Raw genomic sequence first — 24,751 nt, 5'->3', positions numbered from 1 at the left:
AAATAAGCCAAATTACAGGACGTTTCTTTTGCCCTCCCTATCTCTGCTTATTCTGCACTGCAGCTCTTTCCTCTGATCCAGAGCTCATGTTGCTTTTCACCCTCACTAATCCCTCTTCTTCTTACCATTGCATCACTGCTGCTGTACCTGACTTTACTTAATTACTTCTGTCAACAGTTTAATTTCTGAAAAATTAACTCTGACAAACTGCAAATGGAAACACCATGACCATCCTGGACTGGGAACTGAAACATTTTTAAATCCACTAGTGTTTCTTCCCTTCTGACTACTATATCACCATACTAGGTAAGAAACCTCTCAAAGTTGGTAGTTTTAAAATCTTTTCCTCTGGAGCAGTTTATTCCCAAACTCAGCTGACAGTCTGAGGGAGGAGAGACAAGAAGACAAGAAGAGGGCAAATTAACCAATGCCATCAAATGGGGATTTTCTCCTCCTCTGTTAATTCAACGCCCTTCTGCAAATCTCAGAGAGCTTTTATTTAAAGACACCTTGCTGAGTTCCACGAATTAATTTTACATTATAATTGCTGCTCCTTGGTGTGACTGGACACCTCCTTAGGGCTTGCAAGAGTCAGCAGAATCTCCTCTGCAAACAGCTCTTGGATAATGCTTTGATCATTTGTCTGAAATTTCATTCTTCTGTTGTGCTTTAGAGAGGAGGATGACTGGATTCTAGAAAAATGTCATACTGAACTATACTTATCCTTTATATAAGACCATCCTTTCAGTACAGGCTTCTATATTGCTCTTTGCAAACCAAATACTGTTTGGGCTTTTAACTTTTTCTTCATACTCTACTTTTTCTGATACCAAGGCCAGTTCCCTCAAGACCATGAGCTGTGAGATGGTAGATACAAATACTTTCAAAATACTACTGTTTAAAAATATCAACATGCCATATGAAACTTAACTTGCTATCATGATTCTCCAGAATCTTTTCTGTACTTTAAATCTGTACCATTTAACATTCAAAATTTATCTTCCGCTTTACAATACAAATATTCACTTTCACTTCCAATCATTAAAATCATTATTACTTTTGATTATTATTTACTTAACTTTGCCAAGATGTTTCATCTTTAACATGTATTTTTCACAGAAGTGTATACAGCTCCCTAATGGTTCCACAGACTGTCAATTACACAGAAGTTTTTGTATCACTTCCCTAAATACCTCCCATACAAAACCACCACATCGGCCTCGCATTTACAGCTTTTCCATAACACCAATTTACATTTATTTTCTTAGATCAAGAATGTGGGGTTTTTCTTTTCTGAACTTGTGATTAATTCTACAGTGTAATCTAAATCTACCTTCTTATTTAGAGTAAATTCGTACTTAAAAAAATACAGTTTTCTTACACTTTCTTCTAAAGTCCAGTTGTCTATTACCAAGCAAGTTCAGGACCAATTGAAGATATTCAATGGATGAAGATATTAAAGGATGAAATAAGTCACACCCACAGAAAGACACTTACAGACCATGAAGACAATGATGTGAGCAGCTTCATAAACCCGGGATCATCACCTTGTGGTCACTTAGCAGATCTCAAAATGGGAAGGTATAATCATCCAGCCTGGAAATTATCAATCTTTTTACAGTACTTTGCTTAACAAAAGAAGACATTTGTCTCTCAAATCTACTGGAGAACAAGTGCTAACACAGGAAGATTATGGGAATTAAGGCTACCTGAGTTTTTTCATTTCTACTAGAAAGAACTCCCAACATAAAATACAAAAAATTTACTCCTTGGGAGATAAACCACAGCCATAGAATACCTGTTCTGGTAGACAGGGAACACAGCAGGCAAGGAATCTAAAAACGTCTCTTCATGATCAACATCAGGGCAAAGAAGAAAATATAAATCCATTTTCTGGAAGGTCCAATTTGTGCTTGATGTCTTGCAGAAGCTTTTAGGATAAGAGGTTTTGTGCTACTTCACCCTTTTGAACATGTTTTTAATATTACATTTGGTCCTGTTCTTAAACTCAATCACATCTACTTTAGGATGCGCTTTAGGCAGTCCAGGCCATATTTATTTAAGGTGGTAATTACTTATCTAATTCTACTTCTAAATTTCTCTTAATAGTACACTATGTCTCTTCAAGCACTTTTAAACCTGTTTAGTGTCTTCATTATGTGTCTGGCGGCCAACAAATACTTTTCAGGCCCAAAATTCAGATTCTTTTTGGTAAACAAAGAGAAATCTCAGGCTAATAATGTTTAATCCTAATCCTGTTTTATCTACCTGCATTTAAGTAAAGTGGGAGTTAATCAATCAATGATTTTGCCTTAACCTGGGTTTATGAGATCTGTGATTTTCTTAAGACACAGCCATCCCACCCTTCATTCTCTATTTTTACCAAAGTGCCTCAGGAGAAAAATCAACGCATCTGGACTTAGCTGGGTTTGATAGTCCAATGAATTGGTTTTCATCTCACATTTGACTGACACAACACAGACAGTGAAATTTTTTTTCCAGTCAGGACAGAATAATCCCTTGCAGACATGGCAGATTACTTGGGACATTCATCCCAACGATTACAAAACTGCTGACCACCTTCTTTTCCCTGCCAGAACAATGAGTCACAAGGGGACAAATCAGTGCTTCAAGACACTGTTCCAATACCTCAGTGACTCCCTGGGTTCCAGACATGTAATAACACCCTGGCACTGGCTCCTGAGCTTCAATCACCCAAACATCTCAAAACACATACATCTCCCAGTTTGTATGTACAGGCTGAAAGACTAAGGATACACAACCAGAATTCCAAGGGAAGATAAAAAAATCAAGGTTCAGGAGGTTAGTTAACAGAGAACACAGAAAGATGCCACAGGAATTAGGAGCTACATGTCTAGCAAAACACGAATTAGGAAAGCCACTGAATGGATGCATGTAAAAAAAAATCCCATAATATCAGCTGTGTTCCTTCAAAGCCATTTTTATTTTGTATTGTTTTTCAAATCAGTACTTAATATTTATTCTCAGTTTAAGACAAGTTGCCTTCCTGTGACAGCACCCATCTGGGTTTGTCTCGACCTCACAAGTGACATTCATCATCTGTTTGCTTCATTTTGCTCTTTAATGAAAGCCCAGGTCAGAAAAATCACCAGCAAGCAGAACCTACAGGTCTTCTCTCTATAAAACACAGCATTACAGCCATGGTGATCCAGGAGGGACTCCCAAGGAATCTGTCTGACAACAATGCACAGGGAACAAAGTTTAGGAAAGAAAAAGGCTTATATTCCTCTGAATCTCACGCATCCTGAGTGAAATGAAGTGCCTTCAAGACAAGCTTTTCTTACATTAATCAGACAGACAGAGGGCTCTGTTTGCCCAGATTTTGAGATCAAAACCAGAATTGAGACAGGATTATAATGCTCCATTATGAACTAGATGGATGATTTAATTTATATTACTGTATTTTTATGGATTTCAGGCAGATATCATGTACTGAAATTCTTGATTCTTGTATAGCTTCAGAGTAATTCTGCACCAGAAAACATCCAATGATTGAATTTAATCAGAAAATCACCCTTCCTGTGCAAAAGGTAAAGACTATGTCAGCAAATGGAAACACAACTACCTTCAGGTGATCCTGGAGAGAAGGGACAGGCTATCATACAATTCAGAAGTAACACTGAACTTCTAAAATGTTGCTGTTGCAGTTACATATAAGAGCAACTTCCCATTTCTATCATTATTTCAAGCCTCCCCTACCACATCCTAACCTCCAGTGATTTGTGGAGATTTTCAAAGGTTTCTAAAGCCAAACAAAATGTCATTGTATTTAATTGCTTCTGGTGGATTTTTCTTCCCTGAAATTGTTCATCTGCTTAAAAACATGTCTGCATCATTCTGCAGAACTACTGCAACTTTTCATACCACCAGTGATACAAAACCTTCTGAAAGATGCAGCAGGCATGAATTTCCTGCAGCAGCTGACAACAGAACAGAAAACACAGAAAATGCCAGCGGGCCTTGTGTAAAGACATTCCCCCTTCTCTGCCACTCCTATGGGTTTTCCATCCCTTAGCTTTAACAAAAATATTTCAGAATTATAATCAGCTTATCATCTTCTTTCATTTCTAAACTGCAGATATGAACTGAAACCCATTTCCTTTTCCACAGCGTTTACCAGGACTGGAATCGGATTTTCCAGCTTGTTTTCAAAAACAGTTCATAAAATTCTGATTACATCATTAAGATACCTGGAAACAGACCTGTGCCTGACCCCAATAATCAAGAGTCCAATAAAATGAAGAGTCCAAAAAATAAATGAAATGGAGCCCAATATTCTTTGGGAGGGAGGAGAGAAAAACAAGACCTGAAGTATTTTTAGAAAACATGTTAAACAGCATCAGTGTAGTTATGATGTCTGCTAATACAGCTTTATTGCTGTTTTTTGGGTGACCCTGAGAATTCTGAAGAGTTCTAAATCAATATTTCAATAAGAAAAATACTAAGTACAGCTTAATTAAAAAAAATTGAATGAGGAAAAAAGGAAAAATAGTTATATTCACTTCAGAGCATGATCATGCTCAACACTGATCTAAAACCATTTTGAATTATCTGCCTTTTTTCCAAAGTGTGAACTTATTTGCCTCACACAGGCTACTCACAGAGTCTTTAAGGAGACCCAAAGCTCTTTGTCTCCCAATCCTCCCACCTCCTGCCTTCTCCATCTATTTGCACTAGATCCACTCACACTTCCACCACTCCTCTCCCACCCACACCCACCACTCGGAAGAAGCTGAATCTGCATCCTTCAGAAAAGGAGGAAAGGATGCGAGCTCAACACTTCAATTAGGTATATGCTTGAAAGAGTATTTGAAAAAACAACTGAGATGCCAGTTCCAGAGAGAGCAAGTTCAAAAACACAGAATTTGCAAAATAAAGCAATTTTTTGTTTCTGAAACTCAGCAAACATTTCCTCTTTTTAAAGAATGGACCTAAAAATGTAAAAAAACCCTTTCTGAAGAAAAGCCACTCATTAATGAGACACTGTATCACATTATAGATCAAACAAGAATCTATAAAATAGAAATTTGAAAACGAGGGTGATAGGTTTTGTTTTAACCTTTTCCATGCAAGGAACAAGCAATCATACAGAGTACCAAGTCACTTGTCGTTACTGACTGTGGCTTCTGCAAACAGGCTTTTGAAAAAGCATCGCAAGCATTTCCAAAATAATTGTTTCTATTTAGAAAAAGAGACATTTGGTCATTGAAGGTTATCAACATGCAAGTATTATTCCTGCATCCCCTGTTGGAGTCAGAATGTTCCACTCAACTAAGAATGCCTCTCTCTGAGCATTCCCAATTGATGAGTTTCTCCAATGCCACACTTCAGCACATCTAATATTTCAGCATCCTGAATCCTCATCCAAGGGGCTGAAGAAGGGAAGCATGCTATTAATCTAAATACTAGCACATGAATGATGACAGTTTTCATTCTGCACAAAGGAAACTTCAGCAGCAGGAGAATTCAACGTGAATAAAAAGCTTTTCTGAAGAGCCTTTTCCATCAATCCTGATGATACTTGTGCTATTTTCACCCAGAGTGTTTGGGCTTCTAGAAAGAGATCACATACAGAGGGACAAGAGGAGCATTCCTGCTGAATTTCCAGGGTGAAGTCCCCATTAGAAAACGTAATGAACACTGTCTGAAAACAAATGCCATTTCCCTGGTGAGGGCAGAGTGCTCTCTCTGAGATTCTGTCTTGCCTCCTCCTCCTCCTGACCCCAGCAAATTTTTCCCCAAAGCACATTATTTCTCTTTAACATTTTCAGCATATTAGATTTTTCAAACTTCTGAGTTCTTATAAATCCATTGATTAAAAGGGATGAATAGGTTAATGAATGAATGCATACTAAAAAAAAAATCAGAACTGCAGACATTGAAATAATATATTTTTTCTAATTTAGGGCAAATGCAAAATATTTCTCAGCATAGAGCAACACAAGTGCTCACTAAAAACATCTAAAGCTTGTTAGGACCCAAATAGGTGCGTGGAATTTACATTCAGAGGGGGATTCCTTTGTTTTGTGTGATGGCAGTTAATAGAAAGGGACATTTAAAAAAGCTAATTAATCAAATTTATCATGAGGTCAAAGACAACATGTCAAAATTTATTAAATTCACCAGTGATATTCTTTTTAAGATTTTACACCTCATCTTGATACCTTTCAAGGAGAGGGAAGACACCCTCTTGTCGTAATTTCATTACAACATAATGAATTTAATTTCATAATTCATCTAGTAACAGTTCATTATTAGATCCTCATACAGTTTTCCTGTACACAAAACTGGACATTCTGCATTATTTGTCTGTATTAACAACTATTATATTTTGATGGGACTACTTAAAAATTCTCTGTGTTTTTGTTGCCAGAGGGACAGAATTTCAGACACACACATACCCAAATCCCCACAAAATACACAAAACTTTAATCTGTGTAATGTATCTGTGTAATGAATCTTAAGATTCATTACTCTTTAAGAAATACCTGGATGAACATATGTTCTTTTCTAAACAAGAACTCAGTTATGCTTTCCTCTAATTAAACAGCATGAAATAACACATTTCCTTCTCAATCTTTCTTTCTGGCATTAATTTAACAACTTGTTTTATTAAAAAAAAAAAATATATATATAGTTCTTTCAACTTGTCTGCTTTACTGACTTTCATAAAATTACATTTAGTTTTAGTATGCAACAATAAAACATCTTTTTCTTAAACCCAAATACAGTTATTAATTTGCTATATTTTTTTGGTGCATTTACAGACAATCAAGTGTTTATTGGCAACACAGTCTCATACCTTTCCAGCATTCCAGTATTTCCCTTTATTTATTAATAAATTTCTCTGAAGTACTTTGAATGCATATACCTTCTACCATTAAGAGACAGAATACCAGTCTTGATAAACACAGTTTAGATTTAAAAATCCCAATTTTTTCACATCACAGATTAATCACACTAACTGATCACAGCTATGAGATGGCTGACATAACCCCATTTACAGTGTTACCAAAGCTACCAAGCATTTCAACAGAGAAAAGAGATTAGAAGGTGCACAATTCACAAATTTAGCCCTTCATTTAGAAGTCCGCATACTCCAAATTTCTCTTGGGTCTCGTTCTTTAAACAACTTCTCTACCTTTTTCAATATCTTCTAAAATGCAATTTCCTTCCACCATGAAATACTAAAGGGACAAGCTCATGATCTAAATGTATTAATAATCTTTAAAAACCTGTTACTATGATGGTGCTGTATCTGCAGCATTTCATTTTTCCCACTTTTTGTTTTGCCAGCATATCTCAGGATCAAAGTGAAGTTTTCACCAGAACTGCTCTCTTCCACTGCACCCCCAAAACCTACTGATCATGGAAAATATGCTCTCTTCTATTTTTCATCAGCATTTCAGTAAAAGATTTTGTGCATTTGCTACATCCTTTATTACTGTAAACCCCTTATTTTGTGGCAGTAAATTGTTAAGTTATCACCATCTGCAGTAACAGCTACATACATAAAAAATGTTTGTTGTTTAATTACTGAGAGAGGAGTCTTGGTCAGCCTAAGTCACTCTTCCCCTTGCCAGGGGCTCTCCAGCAAGGTCAGGGCACAAAGCTCAGTTTTACCAACTGAAGCCCTGCCACTGTCTTTTGCTCCACTCTAAATACCCCTGATTTTTATTATCTGTTTATCTCGTTCCCTGAGTGATCCCCCAGTGCTTCACACTCTACTTTCTTATTCCTTCCTCAAAACAAGAGGCCCTCCAGACCCTCTGATGCAGAATGATACTGGGCTCTTCACCTGAAGAGTTAAAAGCTTTCCTTTGATTTTTCTTTTTTTTTATTTTTTTTTTTTCTTTACTTTTTTTTTTTTTTTTAATTATTTGTAATCTCTTCCAATCTGCCTGGTGAATTTATGACACAGAGGTTACCATTAGGGAGAAAGCTGGCATCTTCCACAATCCACTCTGATATTGTTCTATATATGCCTTCCTCCCTTCTCCCCATATGCTGTTAGCCCTGAAGTTTAGGTTTTCTTTTCTCAACAAGGCCAGAATTTTCCTTCCTCCACATCATGTCATTCTTCCTTCTAAGCACATTTTTGTCTTCCTCATATTATTTGTTCAATCTCACTTGGCCGTACAGATTTTTCTCTCCTCAACCTTCCCCCTCCTTTTTTCCTTTATGGACATGATCACTTCCCATCCTGTATTATCACAAGGTTTCAGACACAGACTATTCCCAGACTGCTTTCCACAACAGTCTCCTGGAAAATGCTTCTCCTCATTAAATCCCATAAAAATGCTTTTTATCTCCATTATGTTGACCCACTCTCATCAGTATCTAAAAATCAGGACAAAATTATCTCTGTTTTTCATTTTCTGTTCCATAACACATAACGTCATCATGCTTGTCTCTCTCAGTCTACAGCAGAAGTCTTGAAAGTATTATTTTTCAGCTGTATTTTATACCTTCTCAGAACATAACCACAATGTCTTCATCAAGATCCTTCAAGTGAAGAACTGAAATCCAAAAACTTGGTTTTAGTCAAAACTGAGGGGTGGTACAGAATCCCATGTGCTTCAGTGACAACCATTATATTGTCAGGCAGAATTAAAGAGCATACAGAAGGTATTATTAATATCTCCATGCTTCACAGACATTGAATATTTATTTAATTCCTGATTTTATTTTTCACTTTCTGAATCCCTATTTCCTCTTTCTATTTATTCTATTCCTACCCTGTCATTTTGATTTGCAAATAGCTTCTGAATTGCAGGTTTTAATGTACCCATCTGTAGGTCACTGTTGTGTCTCCCAGTTCCTTTTGTAATGTCTTCATATCAGCAAACTTCAGCTTCAGTGAGAATTTTTGAAACTTGCTTTCCTGATCAGTTTTTCTCAACATTTCTGATTAAGGCTTCTCTGACCAGATTGTTTCTTTGTGCTTTTTCTGTAGGTACCCTGAGGTGCTATGGGGCAATAATTTACATTAAAGCCTTTTTGTGTAATTGTAAAATGTTGTTCTCTGAGGACCCTTAAGGCAAAATTTATCTCTTTATACAGAATCACCATTCTCTTTAAAATAAAAGTTTCAAAAACCTAAGGGCTTGAATAAAAAGCAGTGTTAACAAATCATCCTACTTCTCCAACTTTTGTTCCAGAAGGGTGTCTGTTCCAGCAATTTCTACTGATTCTATACAACTGCACTGTTTCAATTAATCCAAGCATTTATATCTAATTTAAAAATAATGAAATTTTTGATGAATTCTGTTTAAAAAAACTACTTGGTTTTTTGAGTTTACTGCAGAAAGTAAAACAGTTGTGAGTCAATGAAGTGGAAAATTGCTGTCTTCTAAAGGATCTCCAAGGTGCAAAATGTTCTCTTATTTGCTGTTATCAGTATGTCTAGTAATTGCTTTTTGTCCAACTGTTTATAAAGGGAGAAACAGACTTACAGTCTGGAGAAAAAGAGACAGCAAAACAGGCAAAATTAAAGAAAAAATTTTTTTTTATTATTTTCCTACTTTATAACATTAAGGAAACATACCAACAAAAGCCACTTCACCAAACAAAACAGAAAAAAAGTAGAAAGAGGGGAAAAAAGTTGCATGAAACAATTAAAAGAAGCAACAGGTCACACTTTAACATCATGGTCTTTAGTTACTTCAGCTCTTTGGAACAGCCTTCCTACAAATTACAAGGGTTTTAGCCATAAGCTTGAGAAATTTCTACATAGCTCTAATTACAGAACACCATTTTAAAATATTACCTGGCACTCAAACACACTTCAGATCAACGTAAAAAGGAGTGCTATGAAATTGCTTCCTGCAACAAACCAACAACAGCACAGACCGAGATCACATCCCCCTTCCATGATTAGCACACACATCCACAACTGAATTTTCCTTTGGCATTTGGCTTTCTGAAGAGAATTTCAGGTCAGGGGATTTTGATTTGGTTTTTTGGTTTTTCTCGTTTGGTTTTTGGAGGTTTTTTTCCTCTGTACAGTTTTGGGTTCTTCTCTCTTTTATAAAGATTACCTAAGAAAATGAGGGGAAATTCTCCTATTTGTATATATCTCCTATTTGTATATAGGCAGAACTTTATTTTCAAGAATAATTTAAGAAATAGATATTAAAAAAGGTAAATTTGTTGACAGTAATTTATTCTCCTGTCAGTAAACATATGTAGGGGAGTACCAAACAGGTACTTTCCAGAACTAAACTAACACCTCACCTTGTTGGATAATTATGGCATTTACTTCCTCCTCTTCAATTTCTCTATTTTTCTTAACACAACCCTTCAGTGTTTTACAGTATAGCTTTGCAACTGTAAGATCAGTTTGCACCACATTTGCACCCAGATGTTTTAAAAATCCACTGTAACACAGAATTAGGTCTTTGAAAACCCTTCCTGGGGTTTACCAAACGTCTTTGATGTTTTCACCTTGTCCACATAAATGAAATCTTTATTAAAGAGAAGGGTGATTAAGGCCATTTTCATAAAATGATAACGAGTTCCTGACAGATTTACTTTCCTTCTAGGCAACTTTCCAACAAAAGTCAACAGCTAACAAGAATTCTATATCTGAATTCATGTTGGAGGATATAACTCACTAATTAAGTGTTCCTTAAACATTTCAAGGAACATTCAGACTTCCTGACTGATCCATTCCAAGCACTGCTTGATAAAGAGACACTACAGTTGAGTGTAGCTGAATAAATTGAGGTCTCTTTTCTTTCTCAGGCATCCTCAATCCAAGGTCTAGCATCCTGTTCCAAAGTAAAGCCCACCTTGAAAAATAACCAAGTCATTTTCACAGTAACATTCAACATTTTAAGATGCATTTCTAAATGCTGTGCCTTGTCAATCTTTCACTTTATTCACATGTGAATAGAAATGTTTAAGTACCTGCATACTCTGTTAGTCTGATAAAATACACTTTTTTATAAAATAAAACTTAAACCAGCATGATGCTACTCTTCGATGAATTAACACAGAACAATGGATTTCAGCAGTGCTGTTGTCACATTCCTCATAACTTGTCCACAATGCCCTGGATTTAAGTGTCTAGAAATCTTCAGGTTAATTCCCCACACACAGAGATGTCCCCAACAGATGCTCAAACACTTCAGAGAATCATCATAAAAGAACTTTCTGCTCCCTAACACAGCTGTACCAAAAGTTTTATTTATTCAAACTGTGTTGTTACAACTGCAGGCACACAATTCCTGACAATTTGTGAACACTCACCTACCTACAAAGGTCACAAATATTTAATCAAGATTATCAAACCAGACAAGGGCTGCAGCAGCAGTGCCATGCCTAAGCACAGATCTAATCTAAATACTGGGTAATAACCAGGCTCTTCTCTCAGGAACTCTCCCAGGAGTCACTCAAGTGAGCAATGACACCTCTTGGAGCCCCAAATCTGTGGAATTGGATTTTTGGATCTCTCCTGCCCTGGACAACTATGTCAGTGCAATAGATCCTGATTTAAACACTCATGCAATGGAATTTGTCTAGGACTGCCCTACCCAAACTCAGGTATTATATAAAAGAGTTCACTATGATCAAGTCCATTATAATACAACCACAAGATGATTAAAATAACTTCCTACAGGTGCCAGATATCTGCCATCATGTTTGGCTAAAATCAGGAATATCTTACTCCTTACTGAGCTTCTAATCCTGCCTCCTCAGAATATGTCAAAACTGATAATCATGGCAGACATTTACACTTGATATCTTTATTTTCCCAGGAGCATCAACATCTACAAATTGCAGTTCTAGCTGTTGTCTCCCTCTCCTGAACTGCCCTTTGTATCTGTTCATCCCCCACAGTCCTCCTCACCTCCCTCAACACGTTGACACAGGGAAGTTTTAAAAGGAAATCAGAATGAAGTACATTGCACAGAAGGGAGATTTATTTTAGCATTTTAGCTTAGGCACATAAGAAACATTGAGAGAACTACTTGAATGCAAGAATGAAAGTCAGATCAGCTTTTATCCAAGTTGAGATATTTCAAGTCAAATAATTTCAAGTCAATTTTTTTAAATGCTGAGTTGAGGTAGCACAGTGCCTTTGTAGTCAAAAATTGTAGAAACTCTATTTTGCAGGACATTTTACACCGATCTACCAAAGATTACAGCAAAAAATGGTCTACTTAGGAATATGTGGCATAACGCAACCCAACACCTTCAAAACTATCCATACAGGTAGTTCTTTGAAAGGAAATCATATCTCATCAACACAGAGGGAGTATTGATCTGGTAAATGGCAAAATACAGCATCTTCCTAACCTTTCACCTTCACTCTTGTCACTAGAATATATATCCAGAATGTATTTTCTAAAGTGTTTTTTTCCTTCTCTTTTTGTTCCATACAATCAACACAACGCTTACTGCAATAGCAAAAAAACAACCCATGCATCAAGTTCTGACAGAAAACAACCTGGTTGTTTCAGACCAGACCATCAGAAAAATCTATGAAAATTCAGACCATCAGAAAAATCCATGGGGAAACAAAAAAAATGTAAAATGCTTTTTTCATCAAAGGAAATACAGGCTGTATATCATGAAATGAACAATGCATGAAAATAACACTCAATTTCCAACCCCATGCAACTCTAAAAACCCATTGTAGCAGAAAGCAAAATATAAAAGGAGACCATACTACACACAAAGCAATCTGAAAACTCTCACAATTGTTCTGTAAGTTCTTCCTTTAAAAAGCAGAGCACATAGAGGACACTTATTTCACCCAGGTAAATTTGCACTGCATGACAGTTTGTAACTTCAGATAAAATGCCCACGTTTATAAAGCTGCTCCTGTCTGACTTCAGCCCTGCCTTATATAACAACCTTCATGTGATTCAGCATTCTCCAGTTTCCCAGATCTCTCAGAGTTCCCAAATACCAGCCTTCATTCACACCCTTCTCTCTCTCCCTTCCTTTACTATCACAAATTCCAACAACTTAACTGATGACATCCAGCCCTGTAAAAACTTTTTTTTTTTAAAAAAAAAGAAAGAAAGAAAAAAAACTCTTAAAAATTCCACAACAGTAAAATAAGGAAGTACAACTGAGTTTTTTGCCATCCATATCTTTTTTGGGAAAAAAAAAAAAAAGACAAAGTAGAACAAAAAGTGTGACCAAAAATACACCATAAACTTGCTATTTCTGACTAAATGGTTTCTTACAGATACAAGGCATTAAGGATGACAAGAAACAATAAATCCTCTAGTTGGAGGAAGGAGGGAAAGGTCTTTCTCCAGACCCAATCCAGGCAGCTTCCCACTGCCAACTCCAGAATAGCTACATCATCCATTGATAAGATGAAATATGATCCACCTGTGATTTTTACCACTTTCAGTAAAAAACTTGTTAGCTGAAAAAATGGTTTTGGATCTTTTCAGGCTCTTTCTCATGAATATCAAAATTGACAAAATTCCCCAAGATTACAGGAAAAGAACCACTTTGGACCACACATTTTTAAGGAAACTAACAATGAAATCCTTCCCAAGGGAGGCCAACCTGGAGAAAAATTATTGGTTTTTGGTTTCTTCTTCTTGTTGGGTTGGATTCTTAATTTCTAGAACTCAAAATGCTCTTTTGTAAACTGCAAACAATGCTCTCAACGTTTGCAACTGGAACTGTGGAAAATAATCCCCGCATGGCAAAATTCTGAAGATATATACAAGAAACAGGTGTGTTAAAATATCACATACTGCATTCAAACAAATTTTGTTGCCATCAATGCTCTTGAGATGAAACTGCAGAACAGAGTTTCCATTTATTTTAACTGCAGATAATATTTTGTGCCACACTGAAAAAAACCTATACCTACAGAAATACATATAATAATTTACATTCCACCCTGAAAATGCAGGGGAAATAAATGGTAGGTGATTACTAAATTATTTTAATAATGAGCCATTGGAATAAAAACCAGAAAAACTAATCTCAGTCATAAACTATTTTGACATGCTTAATGTGAAAGAGTAAAAACAACAGAAACTATTACAATTGATTTTTAATTAATTGATTGATTTCAACATTTATTTACAGCAATCTTTAAAGCAGCTCTCCAAGAGCATGTAAGAAGAATAGATTAATGTTTTTATTGTTGCAATTTTAAAACTGCAGGAATTACTTCTGGAAAAACTCCTTCCATTCCAAAATGGCTCAGTAAAATATGGCACTTGCACAACTCCTGCTGGAGCAGGGGCTTTACAAGACAATACCAAAAATTTCCCTAGCATCCTCCAACTGGAGTTCTCCTTTATCTGCTATAAAACACTTATTTTAGTTCACTCTTTCACCCTTAATGCACCCTGCCTTTCTCCCCATCCTGTGCCCAAATGGGAGAAGATGCCAAAGCATTTTTCAGAGCATTGTTACAGTCTCTATAAATGCAAAGAATGCACAAAATGTTGTTTCTCTAAAGCCATCCCTATGTGGTACCAAGAGCTCTTCATGAGCCCTCCCATATGAAAGATGCATTTATCCACACTTCTAAGGAAAACAGCTGCTGAAGACCACACAAGTATCTCATGTGCTATGTGCTTTCCTGCACCTCTCTCTCAACCAGGAGCTTCAAATTCTTTCGTGTGACAATATACCAATGCTGACAACTTCTGACAATGGCATGGTAAGAATTTTTTCAATTTTATTCATCTGAAGTCATGATACCTCTACTGACAGACACAATACCTCTACTTACAGACAAGACAGCTACACTAACAGGATCTGCTCCTATCTGATGTAAGAGTGTTATTTAAAATACTGAAAAGGACTTTAAACAATTTGGTGTCTGTGGAAACAGAAAGCAACCTGAGAATATTTTTCCTATTCCCAGTCCAACGCCTGCGCAGCAGCTTTCAAGTGGTTGTGCTGCTCTCCATACACACATCCAAATATCTATGCTACAAAAAAAAACCCTGAAATAATGAATTATGATGGCAACAAAAATTATTTAAAACCCGTCAGCTTAATTGAGTTGCCTTTTCAGTACATAACTTGAAGACTTACTTTCACTGGAATTTATAATTAATTGCACATACATGTGAACATTTACATTAAGACTCAATTTTAATATGCCAGAAAGTAATTGCAGGTAGATAGTCTGAACTTATGTCGAACAGAATCTATTTTAAAAATTTGAACAATTACAGCAACACATTTTGAAATTAAAAAAAAAAGCATATACAGACCTTCCAGTAGTCAGATTGTAAACTGTAGTACCTCTGGTATGCAGATAATGCTGTAGGGGAGAAAAATGAATGTTCAATTTGTTTTGTTTCATTTTCTTTGAAGAAAAAGATAAAAATCCTTAAGAGTCAGAATACACAACATTAAAATGATAAATGGTTTAATAAAAGTAACACTGCCATGGTAAGTACACTGTTGTGGGCAATGCATTCCTTAAGATTATAATTTTGTTTTATGAAATGTCAACCCAAAAGTATATTTATTATTAATCTTACAAATGTAAATCAAGCAATATTTTAAAGAAAACCTATAACAAAGAAATAATTTGAAATTTTGTGATTTTCATCCCGGACAAAGCTGTTCTAAGATTTAAAAATTTAATCATGTAGCTCATTTACCACGCTCCCTGATGCCCTGTAATTTCTGAAGAACTGGTGAGGAGGGACATACAAAGAGAAATCAATTTCACATGGCCTTTCATTCTGAGAAACAAAAGCAAGCAGAAAAAAAAAAGCTTACATTTTATTCCACAGCATGGCCGAGACTAACCTGGAAAACAGTGCTAAGAACAGTTCTGTTTAGCTCTACTTAGCAACCAATTTCTCAAATCACTACTCCTGCATCCTTCTTCCTCACTAAAAATTCTGGGAGATTCATCTTGCCCTTGGGCTAATGGGCCACCTCGGACTAGAACACAAACAGTCTTTGCTTTTTTCTAAGAACACATAAGTAGGAACCATCAAAAATAAAGCATTTTAAGTAAAGATTCCTGCAGTAACACCAAGATACTGATTTTTCAAGTATTTGCTCCCTAAGATTTAAGAATGGAAAACACATAATGTTTGGAAACCAAACAACAAAAGAAGACAACTCCAGATTTGGAAAACCATAAGCACTGAAAGGTTAAGACATAAGACCCAGGTGTACTATAGGTGCAAGCACTGTGGATCAATCACGTCCATAAATGTTACCACCCTTCAAAGCCTGCCTTGCATATTTGTTTTTGTAACTTGTAACATTTTTCTACCATATCCTGCAAGCACCATGGATAAATCACATCCATAAATGTCACCACCCTCCAATGCCTGCCTTGCATATTGGTTTTTGTAACTTGATCAAAGTTCTTGTGCTTAAGTGAAATAAGAACACATACATCATGGTAAAGACACAGAACTTCTGCACTGCTCTGTCTATGGAGAGTCAAACTTTATCTGTAAACAGACACATGCAGATCCATGCCCATGAGGTGCTCCTCTCCACTAAAATTCTTGTGAGGCCAATTTCTAATTTGGTGTTCTAAACTGTGGTTTATTCAGATGCCCAGATAAGAAAAATGAACTTAGAAGATGACTCATTGACCACACGTTATTAACATGAAATATATATAAAATGCTTACACAGTCCAACTCAAACAAAATAACTTAAAAATCTAGTCTTTCACAATTTAAGAACACAATTCCTCCTCCAACCACTCCCCCCAAAAAAAAAACCCCAAAAAAACCCCAAAACTGGTACTAACTGAAGAGTATTACTTCAGTCTAACAATGTAAGTTGAAGAATGTTAAAACTAAGTATATTTTAGTCACATTCTATAATAATGTTTTAAAGGATTTTCACAGTAAGAGAAAATAACATCCTACTGCCCCCCAAAAGTACTTCTAGGTTCAACTTCTTCCAGACATCGCTAATAAGTTTTCAATGAAAAGGAAAAATTATCTCTTGAACATGGTAATGACTTTGCTTTCCCCAACAGGAACATGCACATGCACTATGAAACAGTTTCGTAATGCATCACATCACAAATAAAAGGAGTTTTTTTCCTTTTACTCAAGCAGTACCTATCCAAATTGTAAGGGTTAAAGTGTATTTCAAATACTCCGGTCAACATATTATGCAAGATTCAAAAAACTGACAACTTCTTGTAAAATTTTTTTTTAAAACAACTACTGCAGTCAACTACATAGGGAATATGGATAAAAAGATGAAAAGAACATTAAATACAATGCTTAGGATTTATACTGGGAAAATAAAAGGGGTAACATTTTCACTGCAGATGTTAAAAAATACAGGAAGTACCCACATGAGAGTATCCATTAAAAAGGAGAGGTGGAATATGCTTACCTATAGCAATTAAGACACTGCTACTAAGTTTATAAAATGTCAACAGTATTAAAAAAAAAATAAATAAATAAACAGAATGCCCTAAAGGGAAAGAATAGGAAAAAAGAAAGCAAGACAAAACTTGCCCTGAAAAATCCTAACACCTCAATTTAACATAGGGAAGTTATTACAGAAAGGATTCTTTTGCTCCATGACATTCTACCAGTTTTCTTTAAGAAAAAAGGATGTTTGGCTGCGATTTTCTTTTCTAACTCTTCCATTCTTCAATAAAGTTCAGTAACTTCCCACAGGAACAGCTGAAGTGATCACTGAATGTGCCAAGCTCAGTTACAATTAAAAACAAGCACATGGGAAGCGTGGACTGCTGAAGTCTATTTATATTTACACGATAACAAGATAAGGCCTCCATTCTAAGGAGCCACATTTCTCTTCCAGAGGAACAAAGAGGACACTTCAATCCTCCTCAGTGTCTGAAGTGCCCAATCCTCCTGGTGGGTTCACAAACACCCAGGGATCCAGCCTGTTCTAAACTAACAGTATTCCCTTTCTACTTCTTGCAGATGAAATGCTGAAATTCTCAGAGTTCTGCTAGAAGTGCATAAGGATGAATGATGGAGGGCTCCCTTAAGACAGAGCTAAATGTCCCTTTACTCTTCAGGAAAGTCAGACAACTAAAAAGTGTTACCATGCATGCTTTTCAGTATTATCAAGTTCTCAAGTTACAGCAAGTTACCTCTGAAGTCTGATTTCAGCCCCTTTTACAACTACATTAAATATCTGCTCCATAAGCACTCAAGTGCTGCTGCAAAGGATTAAAGGAATAGAAAAACGGAAAAAAAAAAAAGGAATTCAAGAAAATGTTCTTTTTGCCAGAGCCCACATGAAATATTCCTAATCAGGCATATCCCTAAGAAGATTCTTGCATATAAGATTCCAGAAATCAAATTATAAAAGCAAGATTTTTGAAAAACTGAACAAACCTAGATATAAAGAAAAACATGAACCATAAATTTTGAACCCTATCATATTTCATAGTCCCTGAGTAACCAACAAGCAGATATTTATCTGAAATTTTATGGTGTAGAAATTAGCACCTTATCTAAAACCTGTACTGTGAACTACAAGAAACTTCTCCCTTAAATTAACTTTGTATCTACAGGAAATAAGTGCAAATCCCTCAAAATACAAACTTTACTCTAAATAAAAAAGACCAACTGAATTGGCAGAGCCACAAGAATTTTACACAAATCCGTATCTTTGACACAGGGTGTGCTTTATCAGTGTTATGATTCTGACTGTAGGATGATATTTCCAGGCTTATTAAAAAGCAAAAAATCCCAGTTACTTGGGTCATGCAGCACATTAGTAGTATTAAAAAAAAACCAAAAAAACCCCCAAAATGAACAACAAAAAAAAATACTAACATTTAGGCTGAAGTATCATTTTGCACCATTACTTTTCATCCAAGACTGGTCATTCCAAAGTGAGACAATTTTTGTCACAAAAAGATTCTGTCAACTACTGACTCTCTTTTAACATAGGGTCAACTTTTATTTTTACAGATACAAGTGAATTATCCCATTTCAGTTATGATATCTGTCTTAAACATTATGAAACGAGTACTTTGAAATCACTCTTAGGCATGGCAGGATTCTGCAGACAATCTTTTGATTAGGAACTTACTATTGAGCTTTTTCAATTTAAAACTTTGCCACTGAAATTCTTACACATAAGGGAATTGTATAAAGACAATAAAGGACGTAAAAACTTCTTTTTTCCCTGCATGTCAAACACGGATGAGCATCCAGAAAATGCATGTCTGGACTCAAAGAACAGGACAGAGTATCAACAGCAGGACAATGCCTCTTGCCTCACTCTCAACTACTTTTTGTAGTCAACCACAGAAAACTCTTAAAAGCACAAAACTGACAGATCACATTCAAACACCCAAAACAATACTCAACAATTGCTAAAAGAAGTGTTCCGTTTCCTATTTCCCTCCTTCTATCCTTTATTTAATTTCTTACTCCATCAGTTTATGCTCTTGCTATGAACACCTCTCTCCAAAAACTGGCCATGATTATTATTTTCCTAACAGGTAATCCTTGTGATTACATTCCTGAAAATCCTGAGAGTGGCAGATACAGCATTTACCATCCTCCCCAGAGGAGGGGCCATGTGTACCCCAAAGCTATACATAGCTTTTCAAGTCAACCACCATCAGCTACACTGCTTGATGAAAATAAAATGCTTACCTGAAAATAGCTCTGAAAAGCAAAATACCACCTTTCTAAAAGAACTGCAACCATTGAACAGTACGAATCCTCCTGAGCTCAGGCTCCCTTCAGAATCTGTAAACCTCACGCACCTTGTGCAGAGCTGACTCTCAGTGAGTTCACACACTGGGAGTCTACTGGTTTCCTCTTACAGGCTTTTTAGTCACCCAGAACTACCCACTCTGCAATATGTATGGTTACTTCAACCCTGACAGGCTTCATTATGTGCCCCCTTAGAGTTTGCCTTCCTCTCCCACTATGATAGAGCCAAGGGCCATGTCAGAAGCAGCACATGGATAACACTTGTTCCTTATTCCCCCCTGTTTAAGATCCCTTGGTATGATATAGATAATAAAAACCAAATTTAATATAATTACCACATATGTGGTTTCAGGACTTTTTTTTTTCCATCTACTTAATTTCATAGGATGTTAACACAATTTCGTTTCAGTAGTAAGATAAGACAATCTCTCTTTGTATCCAGAATCTACATACTTGACCTAAACAAACAAGGAAGGTGACAGTGGGGAGGAAGAATGTCTAGACTGAGTGACAACCACCCACTTGTCACCTTTAGCACATTTCATCACAAATCGTGCAGTCACAGAGGACGGCTTTTATGATCTGCTCTAATAAACCTACTTTATGACACCTTAAAACTTAAGAGGCCTTCAAAGTGACACAAACATGGAGCAGTTTGAGTATTTTAGTGCTTGAGTAAGAAGAAAGTGAACTACATACTAACACCATCTAGTGGCACCTTGCAAGGCTAAATGTGACTAACACAAATTTTTGGCTTACTGAACATAGAAACAGCAAGCTTGATTTGGACAACATACCCTGAAAAGAAAACTTTAATACAAACCAAAGTTCATACTGGTCTGTGTAAAACAGTATGTTTTCTTAAATATAATTATTTTTAATTTAATTTTTGAACAAACACTAATGTTTCTTTGTGCTTATCTGATGTGAAACTAATAGTAAAACAGACAATCAGCTGAATAACTGCACAAGGGAAGCTTGGAAAGAAGACATCTCTTGATTTAAATATGACTGCTTCCAGGAAAAAAATAAATCTTCATTAAACACCTAAGAGATATATTCAGGCTGCAGAAACAGCTTATCTATAGTGCAGGTTCCACCCACCATGGTGTTGTAACCCAGCAAAGATGAAAACTGCTCTGCCATAAAATTGAAGTCATCGAAAGGTGAGAAAATTCCAAGGTTGAGCCAATAGAATTGACTTTGCTGGGTAAACACTGGCTGGATGGCCAGGTTCAGAATGGTGGGAAATGGAATTACATCCAGCTGGTCACCAGGTGTGCTCCCTAGGGCTCAGTGTGGGGGTCACTCCTGCTTGGTATCTTCATCAACAACCTGGACACGGAGATCAAGGGTTGAGGTTCAACCAGGCCAAGTGCTGGGTTCTGCACTTGGGTCACAGCAATCCCCCAAGGCTGGAGGAAGAGGGGCTGGAAAGTGACTGGTGGAAAAGACCCTGGAGTGGTGGCCACCAGCTGGATGAACATGAGCCAGAGGGCCAAGGAGGCCAATGGCACCTGGCCTGTATCTGCAATAGTGTGGCCAGCAGGACCAGGGCAGTGACTGCCCCCTGTACTGGGCACTGCTGAGGCCACACCTCAAATCCTGCATCCAGTTTGGGGCCCCTCAAGACAAGCAGGACATTGAGGGGCTGGAGCATGTTCAGGAATGGACCATGGAGCTGGGGAAGGGTCTGGAGCACAGATCTGATGAGGAGCAGCTGAGGGAGCTGGGTTGTTTGGAAGAAAAGGTGCTCGGGGAACTCACTGCCTTCTACAAACTGCATGGAAGGCAGCTGTAGAGAGACAAGGTGTCAGCAGGTCTCTGCTTCCAAACAACAAGTCTTGACAGGACAAACAAAATGGCCTCAAGTTGCACCAGGAGAGATACAGATATTTCAAAATTTTTCATTGTGACAGGATTGCCAGACATTGGCACAGGCTGCCCAGGGAGGTGGTGGAGTCACCATGCCTGGAGGCATTTAAAAGACATGTGGATGTGTTACAGGAGACACGGTGCAGTGGTGGCTTTGGCAGTGCTGAGTAAATGGTTGGACTAGGTTATCCTAAAGGTCTTTTCCAACTTCCGTGATTCTACGATTCTGTAATAATAAAAAAAAATGTGGAAGTGAGAGCAGCAAAATGCCACTCAGGTCTTTTGTTTTAAGGCCTCAGGCAGATGCTGCTCTCTATTTCCTCCAGAGATTTGTACTGAAAGTACCAAAGAGACAATCAAAGAAGCCTAGAGCATGTCTTCCTTTTAACACAGAATGAAGGCTGACACACAAAAGCAATACAAGCATAGATTTAACGTAGAAAAATCATCAAATATTCCTCTAAGAAATTTTATTAACAGTTCCACATCCTCATCTGAAAATGTAATGCAGCAGCAAAATGGTGTGAAGCCCACTGTCCAATCAAGTATTAAATGTGAAAGATATACAAGGGTTTGACAAGAAGTTTAGAGTTACAGAAATTCTTTAGATCTTGAACTCTGTGAAAGTCTTAAAATACTGAGAACCAGTGAAGAAACCTAATGGATTCTCATCAAGCACAAAAATCCTTCCAAGAGTGTACTACACAAAAAGATATTTTAACAATTAAGTGTTTATTTAGAACACAACATTGTCCAAAGTGAAAATTTTCAGACAACCAGACAAAAACATGGCCCTGGTATATTTTATAATAAAACTGTCCACTGCTAACCTCTGCTCCACATACACATAATTTGTAAAGAACATTGTAATGTTCTAAGCTTCCTTTTTTCTACCAAAATGTCACATAATGGTTTAAACCATCTGAAAGTAAACCACCCAAAATTTCTCTCATCTTCAGGACTCTATTAAACAGCTCTAAATAGAAGCAACTCAAATTCTACCAGTTAGTACCAGTTACAAGCAACAAAATAAACCCCCTTAAACCTAAACATCACACTTATTTGAAACAGTCATCTCTTCCTTTACTCATTCATGCTATTTAATTCATTCTAGTTCTTCAGGACTCATCAGTAAGACAAGACAGCCCAGCAGGAATCAGCACAATCCTGTCCATGCTGTTTTCCCTTATATTTCCCTTTATAAAATTATCGCTGCTACCCTACTCAGAGCACAGCACATGAAAATGCTTCCCAATAACAATACTTCCTTTCAAATTCCTGAAAGACCTTAACCACCACAGAGAAATTCCCTACGGAGCTGGAATTTTAAGTACAAAAGAACACATATACATTGTTGAATATGGGAGTTTCTCAGAACCAAACAATTTTACAAAAGAACAATCAGAAAGTGTTTAAATTTTGGGTTTCGGTTGCATCGTAATAGAAGAGCCCAATTAACATTCTGGGGTAGGTTTTTTTGTATGGATTTAAATTTCAGATTAATGATTACTAAAAAAAAAGCCCCTTAACTAATGAGCACTATCTTATAAACAACTTAAAATGTTTTTATATTAGTATTTTTGACTAAGCAGTCACCATCTATAATCAAAATAAATACTACTAAAACTGTTCTGACACAGAACATTTAAAAATGAGACTACCATTTGAGTACAACAATAAGAATTATTTCAGTACAATATTTATTGTGTTTTAGTGACTGTGGCACCAAAAAAATAATGTTTTTCTCAAATCATTCATTCATTAACTGCATTTTCTACTTCCAGGAATTTTGCTAGAGAACAACAATTCAAAGAGGCAAATGATTAAAGCACATCTCCATTTGTGCCACTGTGAGCTGTCCTCCAAGTCACAGACAGAACACGGTCAATGCATGTGACCCTTCTGCAAAAAAAATATCCCTAAGGAAAACACAGATGATGTCAATCCATGCGCTCATTAAATAGCAGGCAGTAAGTTAGAACCCAAACCTCAAAACATCACTATCTTCATCCTTACTGCTTATGGAAACCATCCATGAAATGAAAAATAAACTCCAACTATCAGTGGAACATGCGTTTCTTTCAAGCCCAGAGCACAGTAATTTGGTAAAAAACCCAACTGTCCTGAGGAATGCAGTAGCAAACAGTTCAGAGGTTCACACCAGAAGTCCTCCCAGCAGCCAAAGGCCTCCACGACAACCCATCCACCTCCTCCAGCAAAACCCCAAGGCTGAGGTTTCACATTCTGGGGCAACTGCAAGGCATTTATGTGAGGGGTTATTTTTCAGTTGGATCAGTTCCCCACACAGCTGCAGGCTCAGCTGTGCCAGCACAAAGAAAGCAACCCGCAGACACGAGGGTGCCACTCAGGGCATGCCCAGGCAACAAAAGGTTTGGGAACCTCTGAAACAATCCAACAGCTGGGGAATATCTGCCTTGTCAAAAGAGAAAGGAGGAAGAATCAGATTAGAGTTAAGAAAATTCTACTGAGGAAATGAAATAGTTTTCACCAGGAGGAGTCAATGTCCCATTTTAGGAAATCCCAAAGCCAAATTCTAATCAGTCACAAACAATAAAAGGTAAGCTGAACATAGAAACCACTCTGACCATGCAAGCAAAGCTGAAACCAATTCATTTGCAATCTTGGTGGTAAGTGTCTGAATACAAGTCCATGTCTCACTGGATTCAAAATCTGCAAAGGGGCTCATCCCTTGTGTGGGACCTTCTCCTAACAGCAGAAGAGTGCTGGTATCACAGAAACTCCATTCCATGGCTGCAGAGAAAACATTTAGCTATCAACAGTATCAAACTTACTGCAATTTGGAAAACTGCAACCTGCAGAGCAGCTTCAGATCTTTTAAAGGTTAGCAGTGGCACAGACACTCCAGTCTTAGCTCAGGTATCATACTGAGAAGAAAGAACCTCATCCAGTAATTTCTGATGTGAGCTCAAAATTTTCTTGGAGACAAGTACTTATTTTTAAGAAAGAAAAATAAAAGCATATTGATTTTGGAATTCAGTGGCTATGAGTGACAAAAAATGTACTGAACTTAGAGGGAACTTAGAATATTTAACTGCTTTCTTAAAAAAAAATAAAGTTAAATAGACTTCAGTATCAAACATCAGCTGACTGCACATTCAGAGGTAGCTTGCCCCTCACTGATACCCTCTGAGCACATGCAG

The 24,751-nt window shown here is 36.9% G+C and overlaps 1 protein-coding gene across 6 annotated transcripts in view; it reads right to left on the bottom strand.

The window, feature by feature from the left end:
* KDM6A (lysine demethylase 6A) overlaps positions 1-24,751 on the bottom strand; it is a 150,668-nt gene that overhangs the window by 89,842 nt on the left and 36,075 nt on the right. For all 6 annotated transcript variants that reach the window (XM_077781680.1, XM_021538648.3, XM_021538650.3 and 3 more), the window contains one exon: positions 15,258-15,307. In XM_077781680.1, coding sequence (XP_077637806.1) covers positions 15,258-15,307 — 50 coding nt within the window. The remainder of the gene's footprint in view (positions 1-15,257; positions 15,308-24,751) is intronic.

Source organism: Lonchura striata, chromosome 2 (genome assembly GCF_046129695.1).
Source record: "Lonchura striata isolate bLonStr1 chromosome 2, bLonStr1.mat, whole genome shotgun sequence".
Taxonomy (NCBI): domain Eukaryota; kingdom Metazoa; phylum Chordata; class Aves; order Passeriformes; family Estrildidae; genus Lonchura; species Lonchura striata.
Note: the sequence above shows the minus strand (reverse complement) of the source record. Positions and strands in the feature narration are given on the sequence as shown.